Here is a 22,268-nt window from a genome sequence, read left to right as displayed (position 1 = left end):
ATCCTTTATTTCCTATCACTTGATTTTGGTAGAGTGTTGTTAGACGGTGATGTTAACCGACACGACATGAACAGAGTTACAGCGGAGGCAAACACTCTGGACTCTTTACTTTCCCCAATGATCCCCGGTGACAGAAACGGTGAGGAAGACTGATGACTGTGACTCAAACACACAGGAGCACCGACTGCCTGTGCTGCCCACTTTATTACACTTCACGTGAACGTGGCAGAGCATGACTACCACCAGGACTCATTAACATCCCTGTGTCTGCAGAGCCAGAGTGAGTGTGTGTGTGTGTGTGTGTGTGTGTGTGTGCACAGAATCCTCTGTTCAATCCTGAAAGAGAAAAACTGAGCTTTGCTTTTGAAGCTGGTCAATCTCACCTCCTGCTTTATGATGAGCCAAAACTCTTCAACCGTCCACAGAACTCACCCGAACAGAAACCAGAGGAAAAAGGTGTTTTCAAGGGGAAGGGCTTTTCACACGTCAACTCATAGTTATAACAAGTGTTACTTCGATTCTCTTCATCTAGTGTAGCAGCCACACACCTCTCCCGCTGATTATCTGCTGGCTGAAAATTGAGGACATACAGAAAAGAAAAAGAAGCTTTTTCCCCCCAATTTTTGCAGCAGTGTAGATGTTCCTTCATCAGCGATCACTAAGCTCTAATCATGCAGAAAAATATGGATTTAAAAAAAGAAGAAAGTGCATTTGTGATATAACATGATAGTAAGATGACAAAGCAAATGGTGCATGTTGTTCCAGCAGCCGATTTACAGTGCAGATGTTGTAGCACATGTAACAGATGATGGTTCTATGAATTTACCGAATCACCCTCAGCTGTAACGGAAGCGCGTGTTGCCAGCAGACAAAAGAGAGGAAAAATAAAATCACATTACAGCAGTGTTCCTCCTCAGTAAATTCAGCTCTGCATAGATTTTAGTTTAAGACACACACGGGTAAGAACTCATGACAGCGCTATGGAGGGGAGCGAGAGGATGTACTTTGTCTCCGGCGACGCCTCCTGCTGGGAGCTCCGGTGGGTGACGAGCGTAGAAATCAGCAGAGAGGTCGCGGTGGTCAGCTGTCAGTCAGGGCTGTCACAGAGGGACTTCAAAAATAAGATACAAAGCAATGTGTCACATGGTAGTCAGTCAAAGTAATCACTGGGATTCATATGAATGATAGTAACAAAACAACTTGACTGTATTCCTGTGAGTTACAGGGAAGCTTCCCAATCAAATATCTGAAAGGCTCTTATGATTGTGTCTCCAGTCGAACAACCGAAGCCTATGAGCAGGACTCGGGGACAGGGATGTGCCTACCCAGGGACGTGCTGCTGAATCGCGTGCGCTGCAGAGTGGCGTAGCTCGGCTTGTCCGCCAGCGGGACGCGGTGGGCCGGGGGGGGGCGCTGCCTCTCCGTTCCTCTGCAGGGAGGCACACCTGCGGAATGTCAAGTCCAGCCTCGTCTGGATGCTGCCGGAGCTGTGAGCGCGCCTTATGTCCACGGGGTCGTGACTCCCGGCCTTTCCGTTGACCAGCTGCGCTTTGCAGTGGTGGGCGTCGCAGCTCGGCGTGGTCAGCGTGCCATTGGAGAGGGACAGTTTGGCTAGACTGCTGCTCGCCAGTTTCTCCGGCTGCCCGTGGCCGTTTATACGCTGGTCGTGCCCCTTGATTGGTGACCCGGGAAGCTCTCTCTTGATGAAACCCGGTTTGAAAAAAGACAGCAGGCTGTCGTGGCTGCAGCCCTCCTGTCCCCTCTGGCCCCGCCTGTCCCCGGGTTGAATGGCCGTCTGTAATGAGTCCTTCTGCGTCCTGAAAGTCACCCCCTTGGTCCTTCCTAATGTGGAGTCTCTGCTCTGAGGTGCGCTGTGGCTGATGTGACCCATCAGAAGGGCCCCTCTCTGAAGCTGGAGGTCCAGGGTCCTGCCGTGGTCCGGCCTTGCTCTCTTCGACGACCTCTGCCTCAGAGAGCCATCGTCCCTGTTGCCGACGGCCTGGCTCATGCTTCTCTCCACACAAGCTCGGCTCTGTCCCTTCGGTATTTTGGGGGAGTAACAAGTGTCGGAGCCGGGTCGGTCAGTGTAGCTGAGACTGCTGCCGCTGGGCGAGCTGCAGTCCTGTCCTACTTCGAAGGCTCTTCCCGGGGCATTCCTCTGTGGTGGGGTGGCCACCAGCGCTACTATAGGGTCTTTGGTGCATCGGGGGCGGCGCCCAGACTCCAGGTACTCCACCAGCTCCCCAGGCTGGGTCTGGGCTGAGTGTCTAATGCGGTCCTTGGTGCCAAAAGACCACCGCAGTGGCAGAACTTTGCTCAGACTCTCCTTGGGCTTCGTCGGGGATCTCATGCTCACACTCCTGCCTTGGCTCCCACAGACAAACGGCTTGGCTGCAAACCCATCGAGAGGAAAAGACACCACACGTTACTACTAACCACTACATAGTTATAATTATAATAGGTTGTCAATCAAATTGTCATTGATAGCTAGTGAAATATTGGCATAATTGTATGCAAAACACTAAATAGTGTTCTTGTATGCAGAAGTGTAGAGATAACTAAAACATTCCATACACGCTACTCCAGATTCCTACTTGTTTCTACTGTTCTGGGCGGTTCGTCTCCAAACACTGGCAGCTCAGGAGACTCTGAGGCCTGAACGGGCCTCGGAGGTCCAGGTACTGGTCCTCCTGACACCACGCTGCCCCCTGCCAGCCGGACCAGCCAGTGGTCAGAGGTGGATGAGCTGGTGGAACCTGCAAAAAGCAGATCAGCCGTTTGTGTTTTTTTTTTTTGTATATGCATTTATCCTAAAACGAGCCATGTGCAGAGAGTCAGAAGGCTTCCCACAGCTAACGCCACGGTGAGATCCACACTGCTGAGTGAAATGTGAAAACAGGATATAATCAGTATTGTCACCCATCTGTGAACACCCTCATGAGGCTGAAACCATGAAAATGACTGCTTCTGTACAGGAAATTCCATTTTTCAGAGATAACAAAGATAACAAGGAAACAATGTTCGGCAGCTGATATAGATTTAGCCTTTTGTCACACTTTAGTAATCGTTACCGCTCAAAGTAAATCTATGGAGAAGATCATGTCAGTGCAGGGCTACTTTACAATCTGTTATTATTTTATCATCAGAATGTATTGATTCAATTGTCAACTATTATATCTCTTTTCGTCCGACTTGTATTTCATCATTATCTGATGCAACTTTGTTGGGATGGGCATTTCAAGAAGAAATATGAAACCAAAAATCTTCCGGGATTATTCGATCATTCTTTGAATGAAGAGTCAAATGCAGCTGCTCCTTGTTTATTATCAATACAAACTGAAACAGTGTGTAGAGGCAGCACATTTCCATAGCTAACTTGATTAATTAAGAGTTTATTTGGACCAAATTGTTGGAACGGACTGACCTAGACAGTTGTGGTGAGTTTTATTTTGTTGCTGTTGAGTTTGAGTGTGTGTGAGAGAGCTCGAGAGAACGGCGGCAGGTGATGAAAATCAAGACTTTATCTTTCAAACGACATTTTCGTCTCGTCATTTTTTTCGTCAACGATATTGCATGTTTGTTATCTTCACCGTTGTGGAATGAACCGTCCTGTCATCGTCTTAGTCATGGAGAAAGAAGTCGTGAACGAACATGTTTCCTCATAGCTTTAGCTCTCAAACACCGATGCTGCTGAAGAGCAGTGCATCAGCCAGTTCGACAGACTGTAATGACAACACTTCTAAAGGCCAAACTGTGAGGAATGATGGTGTGAGATGTGCCGATACTCCCACATTACTTTCATGATTTCACAACAATGATGTGAGGCAGATCCCACCCGACTGTTCTCAACATAACAAGCCGCTGCAGAGGGCTTGAAAGGACTAACCGGTGACTGAAGAGCTGGCAGACCACGGGGGGATGGCGTCTCTTCTCTGGTAGAAGAGGATGTAGGCTCCACGTGTGCACACCTCCGCTTCAGGCACCGCTTCAGCACTGCTGTCGTCGTAGCTGTACCACTGGCCGTCCACCGAGTTCCTACAGAAGGCTGTAATGTACAACAACAATGGGCTGGAGTAAACTACAGGACATTTTTTTAAGGTGTGTTTTTAAGGTGGAGGGACTCTGTTATGAGCTTGTTGCAGGAAACACGCTCCCACATCCCCCACAGACCCGCTCCAACGAGCATCCATGTAGTCAACTGTATCTGCTTGTGTTTAGTTTTTCACCCTCACAGCTTGTTTGCACAGAAGGTGTTTTTTTGGCTTGGCTCCCATGGCAACTAGAGGCAGGGATGTTCACTGTACGCTGTCACCGACACGCTGGTTATGTGATTGCTTGAGGCAGCTTATAGCTCTCTCTCTCTGCTCTCTTCTAGCTGAGTGCCGTATTTGATTAAAAACTGAAGCCTGTGGTTTCAATGTGCTTGTTGACTCTTGTGTTGTGTTTTGATACTCTTAACTAAACTAAAGTGGTGCAGTAGCACAGATTTGTCCATCTGAGATCAAGTCATTCCAAACCTATTGCCCTCACAAAACACTTTGGACTACAGCGGATAGAAAAAGCTGCTGACACGTTGTCTTTTTGATCTATTTGAAAGGTGCCGTGTAAATAAAATGATTGTTACTACTGCAGGCCTTTCCTCAGGAGGTGGTAGTTACTCAGACCTGTGTAATGTCCGCCGTGCATTCCCCCATGGTGGTTGCACACAGCGTACAGGTCGTACAGGAAGTCGGGAGGAGCCAGGTCAGGCCGTCGGGGCTGCGTCCAGCCCGGCTGGAGAGGGGGCTGAGGGGGCTGATGGCCGCGGCTCACCATGTGCGGCGCCATGTCCAGGCCCGCCAGGGGGAAGTGCACGAACGTGGTGAGCTTGTTCCTCCGCTCCCCCACCTGCCTGAAGCGCTTCAGGTGGAGGATGAGGATGTCCGGCAGCGTCCACAGACTCATCTTCACCATGCCCTGTTGCAGCTGCTTACAGTGGGGGCACTTCCAGGCGTCGTCCGGTGCAAGCTGGGGGGGGGGGGGGGGTAACGTGGACACAAAACATGCAGTCAACAGAATGGTCTCTGCCTGTTTAACAACCTGACAGAGCCTAAAAAAAACTCTCTTCTACTCCAACTCTTGCAGATAAATCACAATGAGTATTTCTTATTCCATGTAATCATATTCTTATAAATGATGTTTGACAGAACTTTGGAAATTCAGTCTTAATCAGCGTCTATATGGACTGTTTTTTTTTATTACTTGATGCGAGGCTGTGGGTTGGGCGCATGTGAAGGTGTGGGCGTCGACGGGTGAACGAGGTGGGCTCATTTTATTTTTCATCAAGGTTAATAACTATCATTAGAATTTTTCCTTCCCGGGTTCTCTCTCTCTCTCTCTCTCTCTCAAGGGAATGTTGCGTTTCTGTAAATGATAGACTATAGATTTATACAGTGTCTGTTATGATTCAACACTGTATAAATTATTTGACTTTACTGTTAAAGCTGTTGCCATGGCTACTACTTTTAAATCACTGTCCACGTCTCCCTCTGGTTACCATCTTGTCTTCTCTGCAGCGATGACTTCTTGCATTCAACAAGGCCATTGGTTGACAGCAGCCCCCCACGAGTTCCCTTTTCTCTCAGTCAGCAGCGTAACTGACTGTGGATCCTTTTTATTGCTCCGACAGACGACAACAACCTTCAAAACGAATGTCCTGCTTTCTTCCTTAACCTCGACCACCACCTACACTCTGTGTATTTACACGTTTACATACTGTTGTGAAATGAGTCTGCACATGCCACATTCTGCTACATGAATTCGACTGAATTCAGACGCACAACACGAACGGCTTCACTTTCCTCGATGACCAATAAAAGACGGCAGAACGTTTTGTAAAGGTCGGGGATGTTTCACCACCATCTCTTCCAGTAACAGAGTGGTTTACACAGACAGTGGTTTCACTTCCACTCTGCTCTCCTCTCCTCGGCCTCTTAAGAGGAACTGTTTGATGAAAAGTGATACGTCTATTTACGACCAGCCACATGATCAATCAATGCTGGAGGTCGGGATCAGAAAGGCTGAAAGATTCTTTCCCGGGTGTATGGTATGAGATGATGTTCATGCTAAATCATTACAAAAAGAAAAGAGACGTCAAAGGCAAAAGGGCTACATATACTGATGCTATCGTCGTGTCCTGGGTTCTGTTGTGTTCTGGTTCAATCGTTAATCCTGAGATGTGAATGAAGGGTTTTGGTTGCATTAGTGTTGGAGCGATGTGAACAATGTGTGTTAACTATAAAAGACTATAAACTTTATAAAGAAGTGCTGAACATTTTCTCTTGTTCTTGGCCTCAGAGGTGAAATACTAATAATGGGATTGCAATATGATGATGGACATCATTAATCATTTTGCAAAGTGTGGGATTCTTAAATTCCTAACTAATACACATATGGACAAACTAAAAACACAAAGAGCTGAGGGCCGTTCTTGAGCCTGCAGCGCCACTCTGTGGTGACATGAGGGACCAGCAGCAGCATTATCACAGCCAATCACAGGCGGTCAGCGCAACAGCAGTGGAGAAGGAAACCAGCAGGAAAGAGGACCAGACAGGACATACGGTGTGTGTTATTACATGTGGTCAAAGGAATTAAAAAAACTACTTCAAAGCCAACAGTGAAACGTTAAGGTCTGCTGCTGCATGTCGCTAAAGAGAAGTGAAATATGCTCTGTTGCTGTAAACATTGTTGACTCTAAACTGTATTAATAATAATGACGGGCTTAACTGGCTGCATGGTTCCTTATTCATTTTTTATTTTGTTTCAGAAGTAGTAACTATCAGACCTCCCTGGGGGTTCGGTCCAGGTTGGGCTGATAAATAATGTGTTGTGTACAATGATTTTTGAGACAAGGTTATTAACTATTTACAAAAAGACTGGAAACTATGAATTGTTGAGCGTTCACAAACTCAACATGTTGTTGAACAGAAAATATTTACATTTGAACTGCGTTCATCAGTCAAATGAAGCTCTTATCTTATATATTGTACATGTGCATCTGGGCCACACATATAGTGGAACTTCAACATGTCCACGTATATATATATTAATATAAAAACGTTGTTTTCCTTTAGCATGTCTCATTGAACCCACTGAGTGCATCCTTAAGGTCAAAAAAACATGCTATAATCCTTTCATACCTCATGAAAACAACAGTTTCCATCATTGTCTTCTCTCTGTGGTCACTATGACACTTGTGTTAAATAATACAGTGAGCAACAGCTTGCGTTTGGGTCATTCTGTAATGTTTGTCACCGCCCACCTCCTCTAAGGAATCATTAACGGTAGGAACATGACGTCACGTCGAGTCGATCAGGTAGAGTTCAGGAGGCTGAGTTTCAGGGTTCTTGCAGGTATCAAAAGACAACGGACGGACTACCTGTTCCTCTTTGGTGTAGAGCTGGAAGCACTCGTCCAACGTGCAGCTGTACTGCTGGACGTGCTGCTGCTGCAGATTCCTCACGCTGTCCGCGTCCTTCACCACCTCCTCCTGAATGTTACCAAACAGGCTGCGGCCCGGCACACAACGAGGCTCGAGTCAGGTTAAGAGAGAGGGAGATGCCAGAGTAAACACACGGTGGTCTGCAATGGAACGCGTACTGACCAGTCTTTGATTCTGTGCTCCCACTCGATGATGAGCTTCACGTGTGGGGGTCCTCCTGAGCAGCAGAGCTTCAGAGCTCTGAAAGACAAAAAGGTGAAAGGTCATCCAGTGCACAAAGTCCATTCACTGGTCTGACATGATTTATGAAATCTGCCGCACTTTCAAGCTTTGAGACATTCACAGTAAATGTACTGCACCAACGACCTTATTATAGTCGTTTGGGTGCACTTGAATTGCGGCTTCTTAACCACCAGGTGTCAGCGTTACCACAGACGCTAATAAAGCAGGAAAGACTGTTGTGTGAGAGGTGGAAAGTCACTGTGTGTGATTGTGTTGGGGATTAAGCTTGAAATGTTTTAGGTAAACAAAGATTACGTTTAAAGATGCACGATATCCTTTTGTTTTGCTCATAGAACTCATAACAAAACACGGTTCCCACAGTTCTCAACTTAAGGTCGATTTACAAAAATACCATCTTCTTCCTGGATTCACAGTCTTCATCAGATCACATTGGGAGAATTGGGAGAATTGGTTGAAAGTAACGATAATCTTTGCACAAACTACCATTTTAAAAAGGTCAAGAGTAAACTTGACTGGGTGCTGCTGGGCGCCAGAACTAAATAATGGAACGTACATGAAGCAAAGCTCAACATAAACCTCACAAAGAGCGTCTCAAATGCCTGTTAACACACTGTTTTCACTAAACTGTGATATATGCGACACCATTCAACTCTACAGCCATGCTAGCAGCTCTGTTCGCTATAGTTAGCCACAGCAGTGGTCTGAGCTAAATGCTATATCTAGCATGCTAACATGCTCACTATCACTAAGTGATTTAGTTCCTTTTGTTAATGAAAAACATATTCACAGTTATATTAAGCAGGTATAATGTTTTCCATGTTCATCACCAATGTTCCCTCTAAGCTGCGCGCTTGAGCAATCGCGCACTGCTCGCACAGTCTCAGCGCACAAGAAAATCTATGCAGCGCATAAAATAAAATTCAACATAAACGTATTAATTAATATCTAATATTAGTCCTAATCTTATCTAATCAATTAAACCAATAATAATAATAATAATTTTGTTTTCTGTACTATTTTGCAACGTAACTCAGTGAGTGACAGGTGTCCAGCCAATGATACGATTCGGTTCACTTACGCTACGCAGCCAATCATAGCATTGACACTATTGCCCTGCCCATTCGCGCCGTGCAGGTTAGCTAGCTAACAACAGTGCGGCGGAGTTACGAGACGCAAATGCTAACCCCTTATCATGGCGAAACGAACGGGCAGCGACACATCCACTCACCAAGCCATTGGAAAAAAGAAATGTGGTTCTTTTAAGATGGAATGGCTGTCGGAGTATGTTCAAATAGAAGAACAAGCGGTGAAACTGGGTGAGATGTTTTCTTTTTCGAGTGAGAAGGGTCTACTCTGCAAAACATGCAGCGAAGCTAAAGTAGCAAATGAGTTTTCCGAGGGAAAAATGTGGACTGAATGGAAGTTGGACTACCTCAAGCGTCACATTCAGCAGAAAAAACAAAAAATTAAATCAAAACAGCATCCAGAAATCGTCTTGAAGTGGCACATTTGGACCAGCTGATGCGCATAAAGTCAAAGCAAGAAGCAGACGAAGCCATCAACCTGGACAAAGTGTACAACCATTGGAGAAGTGAGAAGGACAGACGTGAAAAATAAGGTAACATTTAAGTCAGATTTGTGCATATTCTAGTGACATTTATTAAGATTTTTTACTTATGGATATTAATCATTAAATTATGTTACTATTAGATAATTTATGGGTAGTAGAAATGATAATAAAAAACTGAGTAATTACATATTTTACAGACAGAGTTACAGGAATTTACACTGTATCACAAGCTACAGCACACGTCATTGTGCAAAATGTGAATGTTTTAATGTGAACAAAATGTTATGTCTGAAAGGTGTATATGTATCATTTCTTCCAGAACAGGACCCTCACACAGGCCAAAGCAAGACTCTTCCCATGGCCAAGCAGGACTCTCACATAAAACATACTACACATCTCATGAACAACAAGATTTTTGTCTTTTTCCTTTAAAGTTTGTCAAATCACTTATATTAAAAGTAAACTAGTGAAAATTGCTGCTGTAATTTGATTATTTTAATAAGCCATGTAACTTGCTATGATCCAAGGTTTTGAACAGGTGTGATACTGGTGTGTGGCCACAGCGTGCACATCTGATGTTGCTCACAGTGGTCCTCAGTGTGCTCAGGGAGCTTGTGTGTATGCCCAGACACATGAAAAATTAGAGGGAACATTGTTCATCACCATCTTACTTTAGCATGTTAGCATGCTAACATTTGCTAATTAGCACTAAAGTATCGCTGTTAGCGTCGTTCAAATAAGACTACGTCAATATGTCCTTTGATATAAGGAACGCAGTATTACACAGACAGCAGTGGAAAGCAGACTGAAACACATGCGTTGGGCTGACTTGAGGACTGAGAATATTTCTGAATCATTAGAGTTCACCATCATTACATTCGTTTCTAGGATACATTGTGCTGTTTTCAAAAGCTTTTGCCACATCAGCGCCGTTCAGCGGATGAACTGCTCTTAGCAACTACACAAATGGAAGTCCTGTTAAGACTTTGCCAAAATGCCCCCTTGAAACAGTGATTCACTAACGCAAGTGAAAGCCATCACACGTGTGTCAAGATCTGTGAAAGGATTAGAATGTCTGCACATTTCAGTCAATGCTGCAAAATCAGCTTTACGATATACATAAAAAGAAGATAAAATAGAACATCTGTGCAGACAGGGCGAGTCATTAAAAGGTAACTCATATTAGTCATATTAGAGTGTAACATTTGTATTTACGTCAAAATATCTCCAGTAATTTGCAGCCTGGCCCGTGGTTTTAGCCTTTCTCCAGAAACACTTGATTAGATTAGAGCAGATTCAAATTGCATTAAAATTGATTACCGTACATTAGACCAAATTTGAAAAGAGCCTGCGGGAACATTGGGTCGTTTTAGCGTTGAAGATTTGGACCATGATGGAGCAGTAATTCTTCAACCTACGAACACATTTAGAATAATCTAATAAAGCTCCGGTCTAATAGAAGAATGAAGTGTCCAGACAGCCAGCCAGTTTGTGCTCATGGTGTTTGCACCTGCAGGAATATTTATTAGCTGCTAAAACATGGAGGATGTACATTCACGTGTAGAAAATACAGAAATGTGTCCCAAAAAAAACAACCATTCCTGTCCTGCATCAGAGGATACAGGAGCTTTTATTGCATGAATGGTTATTAACTTTTACTTGGCCTATCAGCCTGAAGCTGCAGAGAAAGATTCAGCAGTCAACAGCCCCAAAACTGTGCAGAACAAAAGCCAATAACAGTTCAGAAAAACGATATATGTACGGTGAGCTCTGGTGAAAAATCAATTAACACATCCAGAACAGCAGGACTTGTCTGAGTGTGTGTGTGTGTGTGTGTGTGTGTGTGTGTGTGTGTGTGTGTGTGTGTGTGTGAGACACATCAGTCCTCCAGCAGAATAAACTCCATGTTCCATGTATTCCCGACGGCCTCACCTGTCGACAGCGGGGTGGTGGAGCGGCCGCCCGTCCTGAGGAGACAGGTAGCTGTAAAACGCAGATCCTCCCACCACGCGGATGTTGAACAGCACTCTCGTGTTCTGAAAGAAGAGAGGCACAAACAAATACACCGTAAAGCCACCAGGGTGTATTTATACCTACATATTTATTGTAAGACTACAAACAACAATATAAACCTCTCGGACTCGTCATCTCCCACATGAAGCCTCCCACACATCCTCTCCCTAAATTCTATACGTTTGAATTGTTTGATTTGGTTGATCACAGCAGTTCTACTAACTAACTAAACAACACTAGTCTTGCATGTCCCTGAGGATGATTCTTGATAAGTTCGACCGTCTGTCTTTTCACTTTCTGGTGTCATCATCAGGTATCATTTTTAATTGGTCCAAAACTCTGATTGTTGACCAAATATCCTGCTAAACTAATGACGTTCCCCTCAGCCTCAGCTGTGCTTGGTGCTCAGTGCTAATTAGCAAAGGCAGCGCGTTAACTCGCTGAACCTAGATGGTGATGAACATGGTAAACATTACACCTGCTTTACATCAGCATGTTACCATTGTCATTATGAGCCTGTTATTGTGCTGACGTTAGCATTTAGCTCATAAGCACCGCTGTGCCTAAGTGCAGCCTCAGACGCTCACAGTAAGTCGAGTTAAGGTCTAACAACGAGCACCGATTCACCACCACAGCAGGACAAAATGCTGCTGGAAGTGATGAATCTACGAGGAGGGTCACAATGGCAAAATGAGAACGCTTAGCTCAAGGTTTTAAAGAAGCAGCAGCAACATTTGTCATGACGTTGCTGTAATCAGTTCGGAGACTTCAGACCATAAAAAGTGTGCCGAAATGTTTTTTTATGAATCCAATATGTGCGTGCAAAAGAAGCGCGACTACCTTAGTAACGTGTCCCTTTACGTCAAAGAAAATAAACGTTTTTCTGAACTGCAAATCAAGTTGCAGGACAAGCATTGTTCAGACTATATAGGTTCAGCAATGATTTCTCTCCCTTCTTCTGTCTCAAAAGAGTGGCTTTCTGCAGCAAAGGTTTATTTCAAACATTTGAACCACCAGCATCCGATGGAATGGGTAACATTTACGATCAAAGGGAGTGACCGGGTATCAGGCTCGATCAGTCTATCGAGTAGATTGGGAGGAAGGCTTGAGCCTTGGCACATGAACCAACATCAACATGTGATGATAAAATCAAAGTTTGCACCCAACACTTGACTTTAGTGCACTTATTTGTTGCTGGCACATGGTGACGAAGTCTTGTTCATTGAATTGCACTGAATCGGCTGCTCAGGCTGCTCAAAACTATTTCAAAATGCTGAATTGAGAGTGAGCGCCGCATTTTTACTCTCTCGGGGTTAACTTTATTTATTGCCGTGAACCGGCTAAAGCAACAACAAAAAAGACAGACGAGAACAAAGCGGGCCATCGTGAAATACAAGCCGAGACCGGCACCTGATGTTTTGAGCTCACAGCAGTTCAGCTTGAATCAACACGTAACACCTCAACGCGGAGCACCGTGTGAGCGCTTTGTTTGCGTTCAAAGTATCATTTTACAGAAAGAAAAAAAACAATAAACCCCCGAGATCATCCGACTACTCGCTCATATCACTCTCAACTGGACTGGAAAGCCGAGTCGAGGAGAAAAAAAGGAAGAACAAATATTGTACCGATATCTTCTTGTCCTCAGTTTGAAGCCTGCTGATATTACTCTGGGTTCTGCTTGGATTGGAGGTGCTTTAAGAGCGAAGGAGCGCTTTGCAAAAATGAAATAGATTTTGTCTTGTTCCAGTGAAATCTAGTGTTGTAGCTGCTGGCGGAGCTCAAACACAAACACCCACTCTGAGTCCTGAGAGAGAAGCTCCATCCAGCAGGATCTTTCTGATGACAGGGAGCGCTCCAGAGAGGACAGCTCATTCCTGGAAAATATTGACATGCTGAACACACCAACGAACGGAATGAACAACCCTGAGGGGACGTTATACAACAGAATTACTGCCTCACGTATGCAATACACAGTACTGTTTAAAGCCGCAGTAGTGCCAGCTAATACTGCAGTAGTTACTACTTGATGTTGTAACAAATAGCACATGCAGAGTCATGTAACCGACACCGCATAACTCTTCTGCTCGGCGTTTCAGCATCGTGTGTTTACGGACACTGCAGGTACCGAACCTCCACGTCGTGCTTAGTGTGATGCTTTTTCCACACGATTCATCTGTCATCTACAAAACAACAGCGCTAGATGACAAGTGTAAACCCCAAATAAGTTTTCTTTTCATTACAGACTTGCTTGGGCTCACTGTGAGTGCCAGCGGCTTGTTTGCACATGTGAAGACCACCCAAAGACTCCTACCGACTTCTCAGGAATGGAGTTTTTCTCCCGAAACACGGTTTCAAAAACCAGGAGAAAAATCCTTTTAAAACACGACGCATACATTTCAACACCTTCCAAAGATATTGTGTTTGCAAAGCTTCTGACTGCTTCAACTGTCTAACCCTAACCCTAACACGTTAAATATTGAATTGTCTGTGCGCCAAGCCCCTCCTCAAACAAGAGATTTTCCAATTACGATCATAGCTTAGCTTCACGTAAAGCCTCTCGAGCTCTGTATTTCTCCGCATGTTGAAGTGGTTTTGCCCGGGGCTCAACTGAGAATACTTTACGTTGAGGAGTTGAGGATGGTAGTTTCTTTTTCTAACCCTGTAAAACCAGCATTTTAATTGAAAGAGTGTAAGGAATGATTTAAACAGTATGTGCCTGCTCTAAGGTCAGATGTTAGCGTCGCACTGTTTCCCTGGACAGAAAGCCAACAGGGTTTCTCCATTGGATTTTTGCAGAAAATAATCTCTGTGGCAAACAAGCGTTTAAGATACTTACACGTTTCGTTCTGCAAGATAATAATAAATAATCAGCGGACTTAAAAATCTAACGTTGGGCTATAAACGAACTACACCATGGTCCCATGAGGTGTGAAGGCGGACTCGTCGCAAGATGACGTTGTGGAGTCTCTTTTAGAAACTTGTTAGCAACCGCCTTTTTAAAGAAACGTAAAAGCACACAAATTCACGAGAGAGGTTGTTTGACGTATTTTACAATGAAGGTGTTGTCGCAGCCTGTAAAGATGACATCGAACCCAGCAACAGAGACAGGTCACTGGCTAGCTAGGTAGCTTCAGGTCCTTCTATGGAGCGGTGGGGAGTGAGGCTCAGGGATTAGAACCGGTGCTGCTTCATTAAAGCATAGAGGAATTAGCAAGCTAGCTAACTAGCCAGCTGTTTGCTAGTTCGGTTACTAGCGTTCTAATTCCGCCGTGCTTTAATGCTACATTGGGTACAGAAAAATGAGCCAAACTAAGTTGTCACTCTTTCCTACGCTATGACAAGAGTGTGTGGTTGAAGCATTAGGTCATTCAATTTCAATTTCCATGACCGAGTTATACTGCTAGCTGTGCTTTAGTGAGCATCAAGCCAGCCACTGCTAAAAACACGATGTCAGTAGCAGGAAAAACGTGCCAGAGAAGCCCACGCTCTTTTGTTTTTGAAGTGCATCTTTGCCGAAGCTAAAATTAGACAGTAGCGGAAACATCCACTTGTGTGTGTAATTCATTGATGCAAGAAAACTACAGATTCCGTGGAGATGAAAGATTTAGAGCAAACATCTGCTCTGAGCACTGCTCCAGCAGACTGATTATACTGAACGAGCCTGGTTTTAATCAATGGCTGACAGCATGGGGCACAAAGGAGACAAGCACATCTCCAACAGAGTTCCTGAAGACGTTGCACCTGACTCTTCTCCTCCTCCTCGCTCTGCTGGCACTTCTCAAAGAGCACCGAGTAATACGCAGCAAGCTGGTCAACAGCTTCCGTGCACGGCCCCGTGCGGCTCTTTACTGCAGCTGTGTGTCAGTCGACAGCAGCGGCCGATTGGAGATCTGTTCCGCTACATGTGAGCGAGCCGAAACCAGCGAGAAAATGGACCCTTTGGCTTAAGTAGAAGTAATTAATTGATTAGACAGCGACACACGGAGCAAGCTGTGCCGTTTGCATTTCTGTCGCTACGTCCCGTGTTGTACAGTAGTCACACCAGCGGTGGCAAGTAAACAAGGCAAGCGCGCTTCTTTCACGCCTCACCTTCTGAACCAATCAAGTCTCATTTGCACACACAGCCCTACAGCCGGTCACAGCAATATATATGCAAATGTATTACATATGTACATTGTGAGAATGACATTTGTGCCGCACCACAATCTCTAATTGCCTGACAGTTTAAATGAAAGCATTATTTAACGTATAAGATGGAAACATCTGACAAATGATGTGAAATCAGCACCGTGTGTTAATTAATTGTGTTGATTTTAATCATCATTAAAAGTATGCTGTAGCCCTAACTCCTGAGGATTAGCGGGTTAGCCAGCTACCTTTGGGCTTAACAAAGAGGTTCCAGCATCACAATGTAATAAATGCATTTGAATTTGCATAATTGTTAGAATACATTTCTGACAGTAATTGGTTCAGTATAAAGAAGCTTATTTAATCACTGCAGTTCAGGGGACTGAAAGATGAATCAATGATGCGATTATTGTAAAAAAGAAAAGAAAAAGTGGAGCCCCTGTGGCTACTGTATTGCTAATTTAGAGTTTTAAAAAGGGCTCTCCAAAGATCCACTCATTTAGTTTCCAGGATGACATGAGCGAACAGCCGTAAGCGTGTCTCTGACTATCTTCGACTGTAAGTGCCGCTCTGTGTGTCAGTGAGTGAGTGCCTGTCCCAAAGCAGTTAACCTGGCCCGTGGTCTGGTGTGCCAGCGGGTGCAGCGAGAGGAAACCAACTCCTTTCTGCCTCCAGCTGGCACTTTAAGCTCTCCCACCTGCACCACACAGGGCCGTTGTGCGGGCATGCTTCTCTCCGTCCCGAGCCAATAAACCTCGTCTGGGAACAGGTCCGCCGGCCCGGCCCGGCAGGAGGGAACCGTGTCCCCATTTCTGCCTCGAAACAAGCCCGCCCACGCGACGGGGCTATTAAAACGTACGTTTTACAAGCACCATGGAATCATTTCTGTTGACTTATTACACAGGGCTGCACAGCAAATTGAGTCCAGGAGGGTTTCTGGTTGAGATGCAGTAAATACAAAACAGAGTGAATAATAAATCCACCGCTCGAGCTGGCAGTTGCAGAATTCAGTTGATATCTTGGTGTGAATGAAAACGGTACTTTTTTGTCCTTATAGCCGACTGTCTGTATGCCGTTGCATCAACTTGCAGAACCTTTGAGATGCGTTTCATGTCAGTCTGCGGGAGTCTGAACGGGAGTCGGTGAACGGCCACCGGCTCCCGGCACTGTGTGTTTGATTCAACCCCCTAAAACTGAATTGCCTCACACGGATCAATTATCACATCAGCTGTGCACAGTATACCTGCGCCTGAGCTCCATTGATCATCAGGTAATAAAGCTTGCTGAGGATGCTCTGCTGCAGCTGGTCCCAGGAGATAGACCGGTCCTCCCTCATCAGGAACGGAGGTCCAAACCTTGAACAAGGAAAAAAACGTTTACACACAACGCCGCTGCTCAGCCGCTCCACATTAAATCCCCTCCTCCTCCCGTTGTAATGTAAATAATTATTTATTCACTTTATCGGCACTAGAGCAGAATTCTCATTACAGCGTATCTATGGAGGGATGGAGAGAGATAATAAGGAGTGAAAACAGATGATTAGGAGAAGGACAAGCATCCCTCCGAAAGGACAGATCACATGACACATTCACCATAATACCCATTTAATTGAGGGCAGCCCTCCATTGTATGCTTGAGATGTATTAGTGTGAGGCCATGTGAGCATGCATGCGCATAAAGAGACCAACAAAGACACACATATGCACACACACAGTGAATGACTATGGGATGCTAATAAACTGCAGATTAATCAGCAGGAAAAGAGGAGCAATGGCCGAAAAGCTTGTGCAGGCACTATTTCATCCTTTGAATTATTTCATGTTGTGTTTTTTAGCTTCTTACAAACATCGGAACAGAAACACATCCTCAGTCATGCAGTTTTCCCATGAGATCACACATGGATACCGCTGAGTATAAGAGGTTAGATTACTGTTCAGGGTGGGAAGCATTGACATTCTGTGGTGGCTGAGGAGCAGCTGCAGCGACCACGACACGGGATGAGACAGTATACACTTCAAAAACAACTTAAAAGTGCAATTAGTTCAGTTAGAAACTGCAAGAGACAAAACAGTTCCACCCTCTTGCTGCGTGGTTTGTGGTAAATGGGTTTAGTGTGTTGAATTCAAAGTGCATTGTGTGAGCAACTCTGTAGCTCCTCCTTCTCACAGCGAACGTTTCACCTCCCCCAAAGCAAAGATGCACACAGAAGTCTACATTTAATCTTATTTAGTTTTCCCCCCTTAAGAGATTTTGCACTGAAATCGATGATCTACACGCAGTGATCTATGTTCATCTCCACAGAATCAGTAGCAAGATGTAACAAGTCAAATCTAATTGTTAACTTTCAGGATTGTTGTAAAGCAAAAACGAAAACGAACGTTTCGCTTTCACACATCACACATTTAAACTTAATTAAATCCTATCTGCTGGTTTCACAGTTTCGACAAATCAACGACAACTGAGAGCTTTCACACTCAGCTGACTTTCAGAAATGTACCTGTGATGCTATTCTACAGAAAACCAGAGTGAGAGACGAGTCGGGGACACACACACACACACACACACACACACACACACACACACACACACACGAGTCCTCCAGCTGTCACCTGATGAGAGCGAGATCGGCGGGTGGTTTGATCAACGAGGGCGAGGCGCTTGAAGGGGAAAGTGAGACACGGATGGGATTCGACTTTCCCAGAGCTGGCGAGCTCACCTCTATCGATCCCTCCGGACTCTGTCAGGGAGACGGATGTCTGATCTCTGTTTAGTGCCAGATGTCAGATTCCTCGGCGGGGAACTCATCTCACAGTGAGATGCGAGTCCTCTCTGTAACAGGCCGCTAACGTGACCTTGACGTGATAGACGGTGAGCTGAGCCGCTGCACAGAAAAGCTGGGAAACTGAGATTTTGCTGAGGCTGAAGCCTCTCCTCGAGTTACTGCCATCGCGACGCCTGTCGTGCTCTCCGTCACACGGCACACGGTGATAGAAGTGGCTCATTTTAATACGTGGAATTCATAGTCATGGGTGTCCGGTTTCACATGGAAGGAAACAGAAAGCAGGGTTCTCATTTTTAGCCGACAGCTGCAGATTTTAATCGGCTGTAGCTGGGTCGTGTAAGCTGATGCTTTGGTTGGTTGGAAACGGTCTTTTGCTGAGTTTAAAATGAGAATACTGGAAGGGCAAATAACAAAAAATGTTTTTATTGTTGTAAATGAAATGTGCGAACATGCAAAGAGTTTGTTTTTGAAACCTGTATTTGTTGAGATCAATGAATGCTTTCAAGATTTTCATCATATTGACATATCGCCAGAATCAATCTTTAAACGGAGACGCAGGTATCCGTAGTGTAGATACTGGACGTTAGATTGTTTGAGTGTTATCTTCTCAAAAGCAAACAGAGAGCAGGACTGAGCCCTTAGCTCTGACAAAGTAGCACTTTGAGCACCACAGGGTGGATGATGCCGTCAGGTATTGACTTTGGAAATAATGCTAGGTTACGTCTGTAGGTGGTGATCTGGTTTGCCAGGCATGCCTACGTTTGCAGCTTCCGTTGCAGCAAATAAACAAACTGCACAAACACCCTCCAAACGCGAGATGATCACTCTTAATTACAGCCTCATGCACATCCCTTCAACATGAGAAGGAGCCCAAAGCTTCACCAGGCCTGCCTTGCAAAGGGTCACTTGGTATAATTACCTCACAGTCTGTTGGCCGCCCCCTGAGGCGTTGCACACCAACAGCAGGATCTTTACGGGGACGCCCTGGTTGAGGAACTCTGAAGACAAGGTCCCAGAGGAAGGTAACCTCTGACCCTCGGGACCAGAGGAGTACGGAGATGACGGGAGGCTGTGATGGTACCCTGGCAGAGGAGGAGGAACACGGCACAGAGTCAGAGAGGAGGTGTGAGAACAAACTGGAAAGAGATGCTACGATGAGTCAGAGGGAGAGGAGATAAAAGTGTTTTGTATTTTTTTTACCACAGTCTCTCGATAAATCCTGACACTGATCACACATCGATTTCACATTCTGTTGGTACAGGTTACCTTCAAAGACTTTACACTGATGGCTGACATCGTGACGTGCACGGTATTTCACGTTTTTTTCTCCTCGAGAGGAAGACAAACCGATTTCCTGTGCCGAGAGTGTGGCCGTTAAACTAAACACCTCTAACAAGGAGCGAGGAGGAGAAATTGAGACGTATGAAGTGGCGAGGCAGCAGCTTTCTATTTGGGGAGCGGTGACTCAGAGGGGAGAACAGATGGACCAATGGCTGCCTGCACTCTCAGCAGGAGGCATTATCTGATGCAGCTTCTGCTCCACATCCCGTCCCGGCGGGGGGGGGGGGGCCGAGCAGCGCCACTTCGCCTCCGTCTCTGTACCGACACAGAGGAGTGTGACTGACTGGGCTCAGCGAGCGGGTCAGCTCTCAGAAGTTCACGGTGATGAATCACGCGGAAAATTAGACTCGCAGACACAGACGAGAAGGTTATCGATTGACCGGCGCCGGCTGCGGCTTCACCCAAACGTTTCATTAAACCCACGGCGTTTACACCCGAAGCCCGATTCATCACTGACAAAGCAAATGCCACCGCTGAGCGATCCTGTTACAGAGATCCCTGAGTCTGTGTTGCCACAGCGCCCCTCTTACAGGGATAACGGAGGTGTGAGGACGTTAAGCGCTGTGCACGAGGGGCGGGGCCGAGTCCTGACCCCTCGATGATGAGACTGCACAGCTTTTTTCATGTATTAATGTCGCTCTAATAAAGCAGGTGGTTAAACTTGCTGGAATAACGTGCTGTAGTTTACACGAGCAGCGCCCTCGGACAGCTGTGGGGATGATTTATGGGGTAAAATCTCATTTTAAATGGCCGGCGGAACATGTTCATGAAACAGCAGTAAAATGCAGAGGTCACCTCCTGGCCTGTCCCGCTGAGATTTACACAGGGACGCTGGGGAGGAGACCCACCTCTCATCGCTTATTAAATCACTTTTTATGGCTCACTGTCAAAAACGCTACTGTTTTTGCACATTTGTTCAAGGCTCATGCCAATTTTTCTTACCTTGTTCACTGGATGAATAATGGGAGTATGAGACGTGTGTGTGTGTGTGTGTGTGTGTGTTTCTACTTAATTCCCTTGTAGCTACAGTGGAAATGGCATTTCCAGGACAACATGGCTGTGTGAGAATTGTTGACACGCACACACATCACACCAAAAGTTCCCCCGTTCAGCCGGCAAACACCTGTTGATCCTAACAACCTCAATGGCTTCTTTGCACGCTTCGAAGCACAGAACAACACACCTGCGCAGAAAACCACCCCCCCCACCGACGACCAGGCTCTGTGCCTGTCCCCAGCCAGTGTGAGGAGCACACTGCTGAGGATTAATACCCGCAAGGCTGTGGGACCTGACAACATTCCTGGTCGTGTGCTGAGGGACTGCGCAGAGGAGCTCACGGATGTCCTCACCGACATCTTTAACACCTCCCTGAGCCAGGCTGTTGTTCCCACGTGCTTCAAGGAAACCACCATCATTCCTGTGCCGAAGAAGTCATCTCCAGCCTGCTTCAACGACTACCGCCCCGTCGCATTGACTTCTACCATCATGAAGTGTTTCGAAAGGCTGGTCATGAAGCAGATCAAATCCACCCTTCCTCCCTCCCTGGACCCGTTTCAGTTTGCTTACCGAACTAAACGGTCCACAGAGGATGCAATCACCTCCGCTCTACACCCAGCCCTCACGCACCTGGACACTAAGAACTCCTACGTCAGAATGCTGTTCATAGATTTCAGCTCAGCATTCAATACAATCATCCCCCAGCAGCTTGTGTGTAAACTTACAGACCTGGGCCTCAGCCCCTCTCTCTGCAACTGGTTGTTGGACTTCCTCACAGAGAGACCACAAGCTGTTCGGGTCAACAACAACACTTCGAACACACTAACACTGAGTACGGGGGCCCCCCAAGGTTGTGTGCTCAGCCCCCTTCTCTTCACCCTGCTGACCCATGACTGTAAACCCAACTACAGCTCCAACCACATCGTGAAGTTCGCTGACGACACTACCGTGGTAGGTCTCATCAGCCACAACGATGAGACTAACTACAGGAAGGAAGTGAACCAGCTGGTCCGTTGGTGCCAAAATAACAATCTCTTCCTCAATGTGGGGAAAACAAAGGAGATTGTTGTTGACTTCAGGAGAACCCACTCCCAACCCCCCCTCCCTCTGACCATCAATGGTGCTGCTGTGGAACAGGTGAGCAGCACCAAATTCCTGGGTGTGACAATCACAGATGACCTCACCTGGAACAGCAACACCACTGCACTGGCAAAGAAGGCCCAGCAACGCCTGTACTTCATCAGGAAGCTCAAGCGAGCAGGAGCCCCCCCCCCCATCATGCTCTCATTCTACCGAGGCGCCACTGAGAGCATCCTCAGCAGCTGCATCACGCTGTGGTTCGGAAGCTGCACCGCCTCCAACCGCAAGAGCCTGCAGCGCATTGTGAACTCTGCCCAGAGGATCATCGGAGTCTCACTCCCTACACTACAGGACATTTACAACACCCGCCTCACCCGCAAAGCACTCGGCATTGCGGGTGACCCCACCCACCCCTCCAACAGCCTCTTCAGCCTCCTGCCTTCAGGGAGAAGGTTCCGCAGTCTCCGTTCGAGCTCTACCCGGCTGAGGAACAGCTTCTTCCACCAGGCGGTCAGGATGCTGAACTCTCTCCCTCCCTCTCTCCTCTCGCTCCCCCTCTCTCCCCCCCTGCCATCTCTCCCCTGACCTCTCTACCCTCCCCCTCACCCACCTTTCCCCACTGCCTCAAATGGAAC

The 22,268-nt window shown here is 46.2% G+C and overlaps 1 protein-coding gene across 1 annotated transcript in view; it reads right to left on the bottom strand.

The window, feature by feature from the left end:
• Nucleotides 1-985: 985 nt before the first annotated feature.
• The window catches only part of usp43b (ubiquitin specific peptidase 43b), a 66,690-nt gene continuing 45,407 nt past the window's right edge, over nucleotides 986-22,268 (bottom strand). Inside the window, 11 exon segments of the mRNA XM_079282648.1 lie at nucleotides 986-1,097; nucleotides 1,326-1,408; nucleotides 1,410-2,391; nucleotides 2,595-2,756; nucleotides 3,887-4,045; nucleotides 4,665-5,007; nucleotides 7,418-7,547; nucleotides 7,643-7,720; nucleotides 11,226-11,329; nucleotides 16,678-16,789; nucleotides 19,136-19,298. Coding sequence (XP_079138774.1) covers nucleotides 1,081-1,097; nucleotides 1,326-1,408; nucleotides 1,410-2,391; nucleotides 2,595-2,756; nucleotides 3,887-4,045; nucleotides 4,665-5,007; nucleotides 7,418-7,547; nucleotides 7,643-7,720; nucleotides 11,226-11,329; nucleotides 16,678-16,789; nucleotides 19,136-19,298 — 2,333 coding nt within the window. The 3' untranslated portion in view covers nucleotides 986-1,080.

The sequence above is a fragment of the Melanostigma gelatinosum genome (assembly GCF_949748355.1).
Source record: "Melanostigma gelatinosum genome assembly, chromosome: 13".
Classification (NCBI taxonomy): domain Eukaryota; kingdom Metazoa; phylum Chordata; class Actinopteri; order Perciformes; family Zoarcidae; genus Melanostigma; species Melanostigma gelatinosum.
This window is presented reverse-complemented; position numbering and strand designations above follow the sequence as displayed.